The following is a 16,822-nucleotide window of genomic DNA, read 5'->3' on the forward strand; positions in this document are numbered from 1 at the left end:
TGTATGCGTTGTACTGTGTTGTATTATTTCCGTGTGTATCTGTCATCTGTACCATAATATACACCATGCTGTAATATACTGAGGAATGTCGCGTAGAAAAATCCTAAACACATACCAGTGATTTTTCGCTTCTTGTATGAAACAACCTGAAAACGACACAACATGCATTTACGTACAATTCGGCAGATCTCCAGTAGACGTTGGATTTCACTTAACGCAAACAAACGACCTCCTTCAACATTTAATCCCCGATTCAAATCTCCATTCTTCCGACCTCCAGTGGATCTAAAGCAAAGACGTTCAATCATGAATGGTAAAGACAGACAACAAGAACTGAGTCAGACCCTGGGTCAAGAACTGAGTCAAACTCTGGGTATAGAACAAAGACTGGCTCAGAACTTGACTCCGAGTCATTCGCTGACTCTGTCCCACTCTCATAGCCATACTGACACTCATGACCATCCCCATGGGATCGGAAGCTTACTCGGCCACAGCCATTCTCATGGACACGTCCATACAAACGACCTCTTGAAGGAAACAACAAACAACATGGCCACTTCTACGGCCACAGGCTCGTTCTTATCCAATCCGGCAGCTAGAATCACCTGGATTGGTCTTGCGGTTAACTTAGTGTTGGCTATTTCAAAAGGTGTGGGTGGTATCTACTTTAAATCTCAAGCTTTGGTGGCGGATGCTCTTCATTCTCTTTCCGATTTAGTTTCTGACTTCTTAACGTTGGCTACAGTCAATATGCTGGCTAAAGTAGGTACTCCGGATCATTTCCCAATGGGTTACGGTAAAATTGAAACCGTAGGGTCCATATTGATCTGTATGACTCTTTTATTCGCTGGAATATCTGTCGGATGGTCATCGCTTTTGAACTTGTTAGAGTTTGTCATTCCTCCCAATGTCTATGACATCCTTTCATCCGTCCAATTGGGCCATTCTCATACCCATTTACCTGGAATGGAGGATCCCCATCATAGTCATAGTCATAGTCATACTGGCGGCACTCAGAATCACGTGACCACGACCACAATGCAACAAGTGCCAAATATTAATGCTGCTTGGTTGGCTGGAGGTTCAATCATCGTTAAAGAAATCTTATACCACAAAACCATGAAGGTCGCCTTGGCCACCAACTCTAAAGTGCTAGTAGCTAACGCATGGCATCACAGAGTTGACTCCCTCACAGCAGCCATAGCACTTATCTCCGTGGCTGGTGGAGTGATGTTCAATGTCGCATGGTTGGACTCTGTAGGAGGCTTGGCGGTATCATTTTTGATCGTTAAGGCCGGTACCGATGCCTTCAAGTCATCCTGGAACGAGATCATCGATAAAGGTGAACCTAAAAACAGCGAGACGTACTATAAAGTTGAAGATATCTTGACTGATGTTAAACCCGCAGATTTTGATATCTCCGAACTTTCTGTACTTAGCTCCGGTGCAAACATTAATGTGTTTGCTGAATTATCTACTGCAAACGAATATACCCTTAGTCAATTGAATGACATTGAAGACAAGTTGGTGGCAGAGCTAAGAACTCACGATAGCTTTGTTAGAAAGATTGTTATCTCTTTTAAACAGAAAGAATTATAAATCATGTATATATATATATATCTATTTATTTATTATGATAATGATTTTTTACTATGTACATATTTTATCCTCGGTCCTTATATTTACAGAGATCTCTTTTTAGACTTCTTGGAAGACGAGGACGACTTCTTCTTATCACCTTCGATAAACTTCAAGATTTCTTCCACAGATTTGTTAGCAAATTCAGGGTCTTGTTGAATGTCTTTCTTACCCTTCTTCTTCGAAGCTTTAACGGGAGCGGACTTACCAGATGCGGACTTAACGGGAACAGGTTTGTTATTGCTCTGTTGCGTCTGCTTCTTTTGAAGGTCCAAAAACTTCAAGTACTTGGCAATGTTGTCTTCATATTTGACAGACTCCTTGGTATAGGTGTCACTTGGTCCTAAAACCCGAGAAAAGATATCAACACACTTGGCATAGAGTTTCCCAGAGTCTTTGATCTTCTTGACAGTAATGTACAAGTTGGCAAGTCTATAGTACATTAACCCGGTGATAGAAGAGTATTCTCCATTGAGCTTGATGGATAACTCAGCTGCTCTTTCATAGAACAAGACGGCTTCATCATAGGCCTTAACTCCGGCTAAAGTGTCTGCCATGTTAGCCAAGGTAACAACCAATGAAGGGTGAGTGCCGAAAGTGAAGCATAAATCCTTAATTGCTTGTCCGTAAAGCTTGAACCCATTAACAAAGTCCTTATTGGAAATCTCAAAGAATGCAGAGTTAATGGTGGCAGTAATGGCTTCATGGGAATCAAAACCATAAGTTCTTTCATTCAAAATCAATGCCACTCTTCCAATATTAGCAGCTTCAGAAATTGCACCAAGTTCAAAGTAAATTTGTGCCAAATTGGAATAAAAGTAGGCTGCTTCGGGATTAACTCTACCGTAGACCTGTTCGTAGACAGTAATCAATTCCGCCAAATAACGGAATGCAACTTCCTTTTCATCCTTAGCAATATGAACTCTAACAGTTTCAAACATATCATCAAGAACACGTGCTCTGTATCCGGAATCCTTAACCACTGGTGTGAAATTAACAATATCATCAGCAACAAATGTACTGCTTCTCAACACTTCCTTGGTAGAGATGGTTTGAGAAGACTTCTTCTTATTTTTAATATTGTTCTTCTTGGAACCGTTCTCCACTACTTGAGTGGTTTCTGAAGTTACATGGGCATCAAATTCCTCCTTGGTGAAATAATAAGGTTGTGACTTCCATTGGATACCAAATTTCAAGGCAATTTCACGAAGTAAATGCAACTTGGAGACTTCGGAGATCCATGTGTTTGGTAATTGGAATCTGTAACGAATAAAGACTTCCTTTTCAACTAAATCAATGACAGATTCAGTGGTCAATTGAGAATATTCCAAACTCTTAGCACCAAAGAAAGACTTCAAATCTTCATCGACATCAGAAACAGGAGTAGAGTTGACGTCACCACCCAACAAACAATTATGAAAATGAGAGACAAATGAAGGCATCAAATAGCAAGGAAGATCAGCTGAAAGTTTACGCAATAAATGCTTAACTGCACGAGAAACCATTTCAAGAATTGCGGTCTTGTAAAGTGCTTCGTATGATGCGGACACTTGAGTAACATCAATTAAACTCTTTTCAGTAATCTCCTCTTCTTGTTCCTTCTTTTCGTCTTCTTTCACATCCTTTTCTTCGTTCTTCTTCTTCTCTTCTTCCTCCTTTCTCTTGGAGATTTCCTTTTCATTCAAGCTAATAGTTTCCTTCAAAGAGCTCAACGTCTTAGAAAGCCTTTCTTGAGCATTTTGAGCAATAAAACCAAGATATCTCAAGTTGATACCTTTCTTATGCAATGAGACTGACAAATGACCACCATCAAATGGTGGGTTAACTTTTGGCAATTCGTCCAAAAATTCTTTAATCAAATGTTCCTTAATGAACTTAGAAATGGTTCTGACGTCTTCTCTATCTTGTTCAGATTCATTGATACCTGAGAATGCATCTGGATTGAAAACAACCTTATCAGTTGGAAGGACAATTTGAGGCTTTTCTTCACCTTCTTTAGCCTCAAGCTTTCCTTCCTTTTCCAATCTTTCAGCTTCCTCCTTTAAGAGAGCTGAAACACTACGTCTCCACCATTCCTCAACAGCTTCATGTCTAACACTTGCTTGTTTGTGAGGGTAACTTGATTCTTCAGATTCGTTCCAATTTTGTTCAATAAACTCAATGTCAAGGGGCGTGGATCTGTACAAGTCAATAATATACTTTCTATGGTCACTACCGACAATACCCTTAATATCCTTTGAGATCAAAAGATCACCATCAGATTTGGCACCATTTTCCAATTCAACTGAGTGGGTTTTCAAGTGGAAAACTTCAGCAACAGATTTTAAGCCATTTTCAAAAGATTTATCTTGAACAAACTTCTCACCATCAGTTGACAATCCATATGCGACTTTATCTTCAGGTACTTCTTCATCAACTCCACTAGATAAAACACCAGGAACAGGAGCTTGACAAATTACTCTCTTACCCAAGTAATCAACAATGCAAGTAACCAAGTTAGAGATGCTGGAAACGTTCATTCGGTTCAAAATCTTAACACTGGCCAAATCCTTTGCTGATGCGTATCTGGCGGCTTCAACACCACCAGTTGACAAAAATGCATCTTCAGTATTGAAAGAGTAGAAGATACCATTCTTCAAGAAAATGTGTTGGTTAACGGGTTCACCAGGGTTCATTGGTGTCACATTACCCTTGATAATATTGATAGCTGTAGTGGTGGCTACTTCAGTGAAATCATGCAATGATTTGTGAAGCAATTTCTCTCTAAGAATTTGATCATTTGGAGTGGTAGTTGGCAACTCACGAATGGTTTGAACATCCTCATTCCATTCCTTTATGTAATCAGAACCATCAACACCATTGGTGATCAATGGTAATTGGGATCTTGAAACATCAGGATAGTTCTTGAAAGTAGTAGGATCCACAACCCATGGAGCAGCTAAAAAGCAGTTGCTCTCCAACAAATAACTTTCTGGATAAGAAGTAGCATTCGATAATGTCTCTTCATTTTCGGCAAGAGTTTTGGAAAATAATGGAGAAAGAGAATCCACCAAGTGGGATAATAAAAATTCCTTGTTAAAAGAACCCTTTTCGTTGACCTTAATGGCAGGATTGAAGTTAATTGTAGAACACTTGTTTACAAAAAATCCAGAATAGTGGCAAGTGATATTGAAAGTTTCGTTTTCCAATGTTTGTAAAGTCAAGTACATTAAGTCACCTTTAGCTTGTTGCAAGGCAGGAACTGGTGACCATTGAGAGACAGTCAACGATTTGATTGGCATCTTCAAGTTCTTAGTTGGAGCATCAAATTTAGCGTATTGATCAAGATTGAAACCATGAGTGGTAAGATTAAGAATGTCAGAAGATGCATCCTTGAGCTGGGAAAGCTCTTCCTTAGAGAGTTCCAAAACAGCTGGCTTTTCTTCATCATCATTTTCCTTTGATTCACTTTCTTCAGTAGACTTTTCAGACTCAGGTTCTGATTGTTCTTTCACTGGGGTTAAGTTCAAATTATTGAGGGTAGAAGCACCACTAGCAACACCGAATTCTTGAGAAATCTTATCAATGAAATGTAACCCAATAGATTCACGGAAGCGAGTAAGATGATCATAAATAGCGGCCAAGTTATAAGCCTTTTCCTTCACTTGCAAGAAAATTACATCACCAACTTCAAGTTGCAATTCTTCAAAAACAGCTTCTATAGTCGTTTCTTCAGGAAAGCATTCGGTCAAATTGATATCTCTATAATGAAATTCAAAGCTAGTTAAATCCTTAGTCACTGGGAAAACAGCTAAAGTTTGCTTTATATCAACTAGAGTATCAGTTAACCCAATTGGAAACTCTAAAACTTCCTTGGTAATGAACGCAGGAACAGCAAGTTTCAAGGTAACTACCTTGATTTGCTCTTCAGCGGCCTTTACATCACCATTCTCTGACTCTGCCATGGTTGTATCTTGTTTAACAACCGTGACTTTTAAAGAACAAGAGTGGATCTTGGGGTAATCTATGGTCCAAAAAAATTTTCAGCTATTGAAGGTTGGAACTGACCCCGATTTTGTGCTATTATTCCCCCACACACCTCTCCGAACTTAGGGCCGGATTTAGTATGGGTCAGTACTTCTACTAAACAGGAACATTATAGATCTATTGGATGGGCTAAAAGATATAGTAATATGATATTGTAATGATATACCGATAGTACTACATTGAGCTTGATTTTCAAAATTTGCAGCCGAATGTGACCTGTCACATTTTAATCAAAACAATATCAATAGCCCCAATCCAATACCACCATGTCGATTCCACAGTTATACAAAGCTTTTCACTATGCATAACTCATATAGTAGGCTTACGAGTTTCTTCAACGCCTCGTGGCAAAGAAGAAGAGTGAAGTACTTGTTAGTTTATTAGGTAAGGGGAGTTAATGAACGAAAAGCATTCTCGGTGAGCACACGACCAATACACTATTATAAAGTAATAACCGTGTGTGCTCTTTACTAAGACGTCATATTCCAGTCATCCTACAACAACAATAGTTGTTTGGGGAACTAAAGGAGGCTAAAATGACAGGTGAAGCTGCAGCCCATGTTGGAGCCGAGTTCCAAGTGGAAGTAGATACGCTTGGGAACATCATCAGTGACAGTAGTGATGGTAATGATGATGATGCCAGAGTTAAAGATATCGATCTGGTTGAACCTAGACATAGTATTAAAGACTTGCCACCGGAGTTGTTGGTACAGATATTTTCCCAATTGGAAGTGAACCAAGTTCTTCAACTACGAACTGTATGCAAGCAGTGGAACGGAGCCATTATGAACCGAGAGTGCTGGGAGATGATCTTTGCTAAGAAGTTTGGTACTCGCAATGGAAACGGGTACCCTCTGGTATCCAATAGTGGGACTTATGCAATAGAGTATTTTAAACGGGTGGAGACTATGAAGAAATGGCGGAACTCAAACTTGAAGAATGCTTCGTATACCATTGATATTAGTAGCAGTGGGCGAACACCAATGGCTACCAGTGATACTAAGTTTGCTGATCAAGTGTTAGCTGATTTTGTTGATAACAAGTACTTGGTGCTTATGAATGGGGTATTGAATAAATGTAGATTGAGTGATGGACGGCATCTCTATACTCTGAAGTATGGAGATTATTATCAGATATTTTGCTTAACCTGGCGATACTTTGTTTTCACTTCTGACAACCAACTGGTATACGTACGAGATTTGAAGCTGGGCTTACGCAATCCTGTGCATGTTATTAAACATGGTCAATTGGAGCTGCTGATCTCTTGTATTGCAGTTAATGAAGATATTATTTCCTCCAAGAAGCCCTGGGTCATAGTGGTGGGTACAGACAATGGGAGTTTGTCATTTTGGACTCTTGAAGGGATCAAAAGCCATCAATATTTTGTTTCTGGTTGTAAAATAAGGAAGTTGGCATCCACTAAGAATTCACAATACATTTACATTGTCACTAACATCTCTGTATGTGTTTATGATGTTTTAAACCATTCAATTGTTAGTGAGGTTGACATAGACATAGATTTTGGTACGACTCCGACAATGACTCTGCTAAATGAAGAAGGTTCCTGTACCGGGTTCGATATTGATTGGGACGGACGTAATGTGGTTCTTTGGGAAGATGGCTATATCCGAGTAGTTGATTTCCTGGACTTTAGCCATCCTCGTATACGACTGCGGGACATTAAAAGGGCAAGGAAGATACTTCTTGGGAAATTACAAGCACATGTACCGAAGGGAAGGATGTACGATAAAACAAGATTAGGAGGTGATGGACTCTTCTACGCTAATGTTCTTGATGATCTGACGGTTGTTTTATGGAATGTTAGAGACAGTAAGCATACGCATATTGAATGGCAATGTGAGATTAAGCCGAGTCCAAAAATGTGGAATTTGCAACATTCAACCAGTTCCAGACTTATATTTGGATTGGATTTGAATAGTTTGGTTGTTGTGCTTGGTATGGGAGATGGGAATACTTTGGTGTATTCAGCATTAAGCGGGAGATATTTAAGCCAAAGCACACTGACTCCGTCCAAACGGAGTTATGAACGAATCCCGGATGTGTTCCCTGATATAAAACTAAACCCCGTTCAAACAGAAGCTGAAGGAATAGTTATGTTCCGGGGCCATGTGGAACGATTTACTTATGAGCTGTCTAAACGACAATCTGGTCGTCCCAAGAAAAGCACTAACAATATCAATAATAATAATTACTACAAAAATCCATTGAATGTTAAGTCGGAATTGAAAGAGTTTAAACAGTACCAAACCGAACGATCACTTGATTCTGAGCGTATTCATGAATTCAATGGTGATTTCCTGGATGGTGAGAATGAAATATCGTTGGCATTAGCCATTAAAGAGTCCACTGAAGATCATGAGATGGAATTGGCATTGAAAGAGTCGTTGAAGGAACAAAGTGAATTGGAATTGGCATTGAAGGAATCAATGGGTGCGGGTAAGGAGAATGAGCAAGTGGATGAAGAACTCTGGAGAGTTCTCCAATTGTCACTAACAGATCAATGATGTTCATACAGGGTAATACAACGTAGTACAACATAGTACAATACAATACAACGCAATACAATAGGTACATGAAATTCAAAGAATAACACAGCAGTCAGTTGACAATATTAATCTTTGAAGACTGTTTGGGGTAGTATACCTTCAAGATATCTCTACATAGACTACTACTACTACTCATAGGTTGGACTCTACTTCCGTACACGTTATACCTTAATTTATACCACATGTTCAACTCTTTAACGGCCAGATCATATACATTCAATGTATACAGTTCCAATGGTAACGATATGGTAAGCAGCTTCGTATAGTCAAGATAGTCCGTGACTGCATGGACTGCTTCCAAAAACTGTTATTTTTCGGAGATAAAGATAGTAACTAGCACTTATGTAAAGACATATCACGGGTTTAGTTTCATAGTACAATCGGAGGCTACATACTACTGCCATCTGTGATCTCCGTGGATATCCGAAGACCCGTCGGTTGCCACACGACCCGGTAATCCAATGTTAATGGTGCGAAAAAAAGTCCATCAGACCGAGAAAAGAGACAGGAAAACACTCTTCTTTATATACAACATTTTGCCATCTACTTGGTACTGCGGGCGTTGATGGTCAACAAGCAGTATCATGTTTGACAACTTTATCAAGCTGGTACGAGCCAATAGGAGGGGGTACACGTCCGGATGCCGAGCAGGATCAGGGCTGCTGCGGAAGAATGGCTTTGGCTTTTTCAGCTCGCATCCTTATCCTCTCAGTGGCCATGATACATCGTTGATGGTATACAGTAAACAGTTCAATAGACGATGGGGCGACAAGACAGGTCCGCACCCCGATACAAACAAGTTAGGCATTGATTCCGGTCACTACGGCTTATATTACACTGTGTTCAATCAGGACTCGGAAAAGCATAGACGCAAGCGAGAAGAGTTGTTCCAGTTGTACTTGAAGTCGAAGGTCCAATCCGAATATGAGTCGACCTATAGAAGACAGTTGAAGCAACAGGAGGGAAGGTGGATTAACAATATTATTACTAGTAGTAGTCGTCATTATAGTAGTGGCATTGCTAGAGCCAATCAGGAGATTCATTCTACTATAAGTAGTGTATCTCAAAGATTAATGTCTGTTATTATCAACCCTTCGAAGTTGGTGAGTTCTGTTAGAGCGTATCATTCGGGCAAGGTTAAGCAGATTGGTGGTGGTGCACCAGGAGCTGCTGCTGCTGATGTCATCGCTGCTACTGATGCTGCTGCTGAAGTTGTTGCTGTGCCTTCAGCTGCCGATATAGGTGATGTTGTTTCTGTTCCTTCAGTTTCCTTCGAATCGTCGTTTCTCCAAACTCAATTATCCAACATCAACAACATCTACAACGACAAAACAGCAGACCTAAACTTGATTTATCCCTTGTATCAAGCCCTCAAAAGAAACCTGATCCCATTACCTTCCGTCGACTACTATAACATGGTTCTTGACTCTATAGAAAGAAGATCCTTGGATAACAATTGTGGAGGACTCGCGTGTGTGGAAAACAGACTTACCACCTTATTATTGGTATATCAAGATCTCTTGGAATCGGGGTTAAGACCTTCTATTGATACCTACAACATTGTTATTGGAAGTTTATTGAAAGGAGCCTTGGATGCCATCAAGTTGGGGAACCAATCCAATACACCTCAGTTTGTGTATCATAATTCCTTTTATAAGTCACAAGAATTTAGTCAAATTGGTTTGGATTTATTATTAACCGTGAAGAGCAAGGCAAATCAATTGGATTTGAACAAAATCTTACCCAATTTATTAATAATAATGAATTATCATCCTAATCTTGTTACCAAACAATTTCTCGACTTGTTGTTCGACTTAAAAGATGGAAATTTTGTTGCTAACGGAGAATATCACGTTGGGTTTCTTGGATTAACCAAATATTTCGGTAAGTTGAAGGTTTTCAACGATACCAATGATGATTTGTTCCAATTTATAATCTCAAGTTATAAATGTTATCAACAACATTGTCAAAAGTATGATCACTTGATTCAAAATGAATACGATGTCTATTCAAGTTTGGTACAATCTTTGATTGAAAATGGTAATGTCCTGTTGGCCACGAAATTCTTGGATCAAATCTTAGTAGATTTCAAAGAAAGCTTGAACTCTGTGGATAAGCCTTCTAAAAGTCAAATTTCAAAGTTGTTATCAACGTATTTAATTTCCCTATTAAACATTGATGGTTCCTTTAAGAATTTGTATCGGTCCTACAATCTTTTACAGGAATTCAATTCAGTTGCTTATTTGCCTGAATTATCTGTGGAATTATATAATGAAATGATCAATTGTTTCATTTCCTATTACACTCGTTTAGAAGCTCAAAAGTTAAATAGTTGTGGTCCTGGTTCCGAAAGTGAAGTTTACAAGGTTCAACAAAGCCAATTGAAATATTATCACATCATATGGAAATTATATAACCATTTGGCTATCAGAAAGGATTACCAGAGCCAGCAGAAACCATTTGATGTGGTCTCCATTGTTCTTAATAATAAGAAGATCTCATGTCGTGATTATTTACTTTCCTTTAGTTTGGACTTGGGTGATCATGAAAAGATCTTTCAGTTGTTGAAGGAAATTATACTCAAGAACCATATCATTCAAGATTTGACAATTTTAGAGAAGTTGTGTCAATATTTGGCTAATGGTTCCAAGATCAATAGCAATTCTTACTATAATGAATTACTTTGGAATTTACTTGAAGATCAAGCATTACATTATTCATCAAACCCTACAGATTTGAATTCATTTCTTCTGGAAATTGTGGGCTATTTGGTTCTTGAATCCCCAGATATCCAATTCAATTCCACCAAGAGAATCCTTGATTCTCAAGTCGTAAACAACGCAGTGACTAATTGCGATTTACAAGCCAATAACGTTTATGGCATCATGAAACTATTACAATCGGCAATGTCAACTACCACTAATACCAATGACCATAGAATGTTGCATCTTGTTGCTACGATGATTAATAAGTTTGAAGATTCTGATAACCACTATTTGGCTGTTGATGATGAGGTCTCTTTGTTTGTTGAACAAATGAAAAAGTACTTTGTTAACAACTATAACTCTGCTGTGGTTCATATCACTCATGAAATGCAATATGCTGGTTTGAATTTGGACTTGGAAGACCCAACATCATCCGTTAATTCTTCACCAGACCAAATGGAGTTCACCAACTCATGGCATACTATTAATTTATGTTTCTTGTTGCATACTAGTATGCGTGTTGGAGTACAACGGTTTGTTGAGTTGTTTGAACAAGGTTATAACTTCAATTATGAAACATGGATTATTATCATCAACAATAGATATGAGGATCTTCCTATTGATACCTATGATGTGACAGCAAGAATCTTGGAGCTGAGTTTTAGCGATGTTGTCAAGAATGACTTGATTGCTTCCCTTTTAGCACTTCGTCTTGATCATGTTATTACCAGGGTTGTGAAATATTTGTTTCAACATCCAGCGTTTTTGAGAAATGATGACTTGGTTCATCATGTGTTTGATACATTAAGCAGTAAGACTACGGAACACTTGAAGAAGGAGATTGCTGCCAACATTAATACGATTCTTGAGTACAACCAAACCTTGAAATGGGTTAACAAGTTGAGTTCTATTTTAGATTCTGAATCATTTGTTGAGCTTGTTAAGGGTAACAAGTTGCTATTTGAATCAAAGACCGAATACACTGAAGATGAATTGATTTTTTTAACTCGGTATCTTAAGAGCTTAATTTTCATTTTCAAGATTGACGAATCTAAGGAAACACTTGCGAAGTATTTTACGAAACAATCTGTTTCACATTATCTCAAAGTCAATCCTGAGTTCTTGGAAATGGTTACAATGCATTACCTTGTTAGTGGATCATACAAGACAATTTTAGATACTTTGAGCTCCGTTGAATCGACTTCATTGTTCACCAGGAAGATATTTATGTTATCAAGGATTTTGAGCAACCAGATTTATCAAGGAAAAGATAAATGTTTTGACGATTTGGTTTTATTTGGAAGTCGCCTTTTAACTTTGGAGCCTAAAAGAATGGTTGAAATTTATAGAGGGTCTCCGTTTATGCATGAAACTCCTCAATTGGTTTCTCTGATGATCCAAACGTTAATTAATTGTGCTCTTTTAGATAAGACTTCATTGCCCAAGATCAATATGAAGCTTGAGAAGCTCTTTAGCTTTATTCATGGTACAAAGTATAAGGTATTGGACGAAAAAGTTCTTCTGAAGCTTATACACCTATTGACACTCCTTAATCGTGGAGACATGCTCAATTTCATTGTGACTCATGGCTTAGGATCCAAGGCTATTCATTTCCGTGGCTTTGAGTTTCATATTGAAGATGAGCCAGCGTTTTTGGCTTTAATGGAACAAGCAGCAAGTCAATTGAACGATGCCATAATGAGTTCGGCAATAAAAGAATTTCAGATATCGTTACCATCGGCATTACCCAAGACAAGACAATACAATTATGAATTATGCATATAAGCTGCTATTATTACTAGACAATTCGGAATATTGTTTATTATATTTATTATTTATTTATTATACTTATTTATTTTATATTCTATAGTGGGGTTAATATTATATCATTAGCAAGCTGGTGAAATGCCCTAAGTTAATCTAGCATCACCGGTCATCCATAGTTTACCTAGAAAGTCATAGAGGTCGACTTTCTCCTGGGGAAACTCAAAATAGGCACCTTGATCTCTTGTGTTATCGTTGGAATAGCTCGCTATTTGGTCATAAGCACAATAGTAATAGCCTGAACACATTGGACTTTTGATCCAGCCCTTTTGAGGGATCCAATCGCTGATTCGGGGTGTTTTGTCGGTGTCGTCCACCTCGTCTATGTCCTTCGCTCTGTGGGTCCACGACTGAATGAAGGTCTCTTCATGGTTATAATCGATATGATGTTGTCCGTCACTCAGTCTTAGTGGGGGCAAATCAGGTGGAACCACTCCATGGCTGATCTTAACTGGTGAACTATAAAGATTCACCACCGTGGCAGGATCAATGGTGTTCAAGGGGAAGATCTTGGAGTCTCTGAGAGACCCATTCTTCTTACAATAACTGAACCCTGAGTTGATCCACAAAAGTCTCCCGTCCTTATAGATGTGACCTGGATGAGACAGGCATACTTCATGTATTTGTGGATCTTTAGGATAATAAGTATGGTCATTGCTTGATAACGACCCAATAGAAGCAGCAGCATATTTGTTGAAGGCATACGCCTCGTCTCCAGCCATTGAGAGTCCAAGCCAATAAATCTCCTTCTCACCCCAGATAGACAGACGGATGGCTTCACCCGTTAGGGCGATCGTAGGCATCATCAAGATGCCCTTGAAATGCTTCACTCTGTCCATGATGACCATTCCGGCCTCCTGCTGGTGTCTATATCCTGTCATATAGGTGTTGGCCAAAGTCTTGTTGGTGACTGTGGGGATCTCCAACAACTGCTCCAAGGAGTCCTGGTCTTTGGTGGGGAACAACGAGGCGAAGAAGTTGGTTTCTATAAAGTCGTTGGTATCACGTAGAGCTCGATCTCGGAAAAACAATGATCCGGTTTGCTTATAGTCTTCAAGTTCAAACAAGTCCTTCATATCAACGAATGGGATGGTATCAGCATCTATGAGAACCACTTCCTTAAACGTGGTGAACAAGAGACCAATGATTTTGCTGTAATAGCCTTTAAACTTGGCTCGGTACGAATGTCTAATGGCCTCTCTGTACCCAACAAAGGTGACTTTTTGTATAGGGAACTGAGACCCGAACTCCTTACTGGCTTTGAGGAGGTCAAGATCAGGGTAGACACTGATATACGAGCCTGACTTATTCGGGTCTAATAGCAAGTTTGGCCCAACCGTGGCCGAAGCAATGATATTGTTCTTGACTCTTTGGGTTATGTCGTTGTTATAGATGATCTCGATAGGAAGGGTGTTGTTCATAGCCCGAAGAACCCTCAACAATTTGATAATGTCTCGTCCGTGTCTGTTGGATGCAACAATGGCTATACCCTTCCCGTTGGTATTGTTTAGGATTGTCTCCATTATATTTTCATTATTCTTCCCTTTAGGAATGGTGGTGATAATTTCTCCGGCACCTCCATAAACAGGATAACCATCTAATGGGATCAACTGACTGGAATTGTCAATGGTCTCATAGCTAACAAGATCTAGACCATTGAAATAGGGAAAGAGCTTCAGGGTCATGTGATCATAAAGGGATTTCTGCTTATCATTCATCAGTTTTCCGTTAGTGTTAATAAAGCATTTCCCATATGCCCTCATTAAAGTTGACATTTCTGCCATCTCTTTGGTGGCCTGGTAAGTATCTTCAACTCGTTTGTCATACTTTTCCCTTATCAGGTGATTGAGCTCAGTTGTTCGTTCCAACTCAATTCCATCGTTCTCCAATCTCATACGATTGTATTCAATGTCAAAGAAGGTCTTCTTCTTGGACACTCCCTTATCGAACATCCAATCTCTCGGTATGGTATATTCAAACTGAGGATACTTCTTATCGAAATCCTCAAAAAATTCCTGACACTTTTCATCCAAGGGTTTCTTTCGAAGCTCTTCCATGTCCCGAACAGTCGACTTGAAACCTAGGTAATAGTCACTAACATAATTGGAGTAGTGGAGCTTCCTGCGTGTCCGAAGATCAATACGCTTGAAACTGGCTGGATCAAACTTGGACTCTGCTATTCGATCATCCATAGACTCGATCGATGGCTCCTGGTGTAGATATAGTAGTAGACTTATAGTAGAACATAATGTTGCAAGAAATAATAGCCGGAAAATCCTTTTTATGCTAACCTTCATGTCTGGCCCTGTGGTGATAGTGTATACTTGCAGTGCGTTTGACGTATGTGATGCAGCAGCAGGGTGTAGCAGCAGTCGGATAAATATATGTTGAAAAATTACTTAAGGATCATTTAATAAATCCCACATTAATCCATCTGAAGTGAAAAAAAACGTATCCAATGACACATTGATCTAGCTAAAAGTAGGCACAGTCGTATAATTTAATCCATATTTTCTGTGTCATGGTGTTGCATGACGGGTTACAAAACAGATTTTGTTTTGTTATTTTGACATTTTCCCCTGCAACACTAGTCCTGCAGATTTACATGATAGGTTTAGGAAATGAAATTATACTATACACATTTGAGGCTTAACGGGCTTTACCTTCGGCAGCTCTAACGTACAAGATATCACCATCTTCAACGTAATAATCCTTACCCTTTTGCATCATTTTACCTGCGGCCTTGACAGACTTTTCATCGCCATATTCAACCAAATCGTCAAACTTCATAACTTCGGCCAAGATAAAGGTTCTTTCCAAATCTGTATGGATTGTTCCGGCAGCTTGAGGAGCAGTGTACCATTTTCTGATGGTCCATTCTCTAACTTCATCAGCACCAGAGGTGAAGAAGGAAATCAAATCCAACTTGGCTCTCATGGTGGTGATGATCTTGGGCAAAGCTGATTGGACACCAATCTCCTTACAGTAGGCTTCTCTTTCATCATCGGTTTCCATATGAGACAACTTTTCTTCCAAACAGACGGAGATAGGAATGATGACATCACCAGGAGAGTTTGCGTCGACCCATTCCTTGATCTTACCCAACCACTTGTTCTTCTTTCTGATGTAATCCTTTTCGGATAAATTCAACAAATAGATACAAGGCTTAGCTGTCAATAAAAGCATCGTGTTAATGGTTTCCACTTCCTTCATGGTCCAAGTTTGGTTGGCAATTCTCTTACCTTCTTCCAACATGTCAATGATTCTTTGAACCAATAACACTTCTTCCTTGGCCTTCTTGACTTCCAAAGATTGACCTCCTCTCTTGGTGATCTTTTCCAAACCTTCCAAATGCTTTTGGGCAAACTCAATGTCCTTTAATCTCAATTCGTCCTTGATGATCTCCAAGTCGGCAACAGGGTTGACCTCGTCATTGATGTGGATGATATCGGAGTCTTCAAAACAACGCACGACTTGGAAAATAGAATCAACAGCTCTAATGTTGGCCAAGAAATTGTTTCCTAAACCTTCACCCTTATGAGCACCTTTAGTTAATCCGGCAATGTCGTAAAGTGTAAGGAAGGCTGGAACTTCACTCTTGGGCTTGTACATTTCACAAAGCTTCTCGAATCTGGCAGATGGAACAATCACTCGGGCTTCTTCCGGATCAATGGTGGCGAATGGATAGTTGGCTGGATTTCCTAATGGACATCTGGTAATGGCTTGGAAAAAGGTGGATTTACCAACATTGGCTAACCCCACAATCCCGGACTTCAAGTTGTTACCGGGACGTCCCAATAAGATGGGTTTCTCATCTACGACCTTCTTTTTTGGTGGCATATTTATAATTTACTATGAGGAAAGAAGAAGAACAGAACAACTCCCCCATAGTAATACATTGTTGGTATAAGCTTTAGATTGAAAAATTTTATGGTCGTGTGCTTATCGATATGGAAAAATTCAGAATTCTGCAAGTGAATTTTAAGCTTAGCATGAAAATTAACCCATGTTCATGTATGTACCCCTCCATACTCTTGCATATATCCGAACACATATACTTAC

At 39.2% G+C, this 16,822-nt stretch overlaps 5 protein-coding genes across 5 annotated transcripts; 3 read left to right on the plus strand and 2 right to left on the minus strand.

Moving 5' to 3' along the window:
* Positions 1-162: 162 nt before the first annotated feature.
* On the plus strand, positions 163-1,599 carry KQ657_002399 (uncharacterized protein; the record flags this gene model as incomplete). The annotated part of the gene is made up of 1 exon (XM_043193167.1): positions 163-1,599. One exon carries the CDS (start codon positions 163-165, stop codon positions 1,597-1,599), a length of 1,437 nt encoding a protein of 478 aa, XP_043047593.1.
* An 83-nt stretch (positions 1,600-1,682) lies between these two features.
* Positions 1,683-5,582, minus strand: CLU1 (translation initiation factor 3 subunit; the record flags this gene model as incomplete). The annotated part of the gene is made up of 1 exon (XM_043193168.1): positions 1,683-5,582. One exon carries the CDS (start codon positions 5,580-5,582, stop codon positions 1,683-1,685), a length of 3,900 nt encoding a protein of 1,299 aa, XP_043047594.1.
* Positions 5,583-6,200: 618 nt separating this feature from the next.
* UFO1 (SCF ubiquitin ligase complex subunit) lies at positions 6,201-8,189 on the plus strand (the record flags this gene model as incomplete). Its single annotated transcript, XM_043193169.1, has 1 exon — positions 6,201-8,189. One exon carries the CDS (start codon positions 6,201-6,203, stop codon positions 8,187-8,189), a length of 1,989 nt encoding a protein of 662 aa, XP_043047595.1.
* Positions 8,190-9,304: 1,115 nt separating this feature from the next.
* On the plus strand, positions 9,305-12,721 carry RPM2 (ribonuclease P; the record flags this gene model as incomplete). Its single annotated transcript, XM_043193170.1, has 1 exon — positions 9,305-12,721. One exon carries the CDS (start codon positions 9,305-9,307, stop codon positions 12,719-12,721), a length of 3,417 nt encoding a protein of 1,138 aa, XP_043047596.1.
* Positions 12,722-12,846: 125 nt separating this feature from the next.
* KQ657_002403 (uncharacterized protein) lies at positions 12,847-16,600 on the minus strand (the record flags this gene model as incomplete). The annotated part of the gene is made up of 3 exons (XM_043193171.1): positions 12,847-14,970; positions 15,052-15,065; positions 15,424-16,600. 3 exons carry the CDS (start codon positions 16,598-16,600, stop codon positions 12,847-12,849), a joined length of 3,315 nt encoding a protein of 1,104 aa, XP_043047597.1.
* Between the last annotated feature and the right edge of the window lie 222 nt (positions 16,601-16,822).

This window comes from Scheffersomyces spartinae, assembly GCF_019049425.1.
Source record: "Scheffersomyces spartinae strain ARV_011 chromosome Unknown scaffold_20, whole genome shotgun sequence".
NCBI classification, from domain to species: domain Eukaryota; kingdom Fungi; phylum Ascomycota; class Pichiomycetes; order Serinales; family Debaryomycetaceae; genus Lizanozyma; species Lizanozyma spartinae.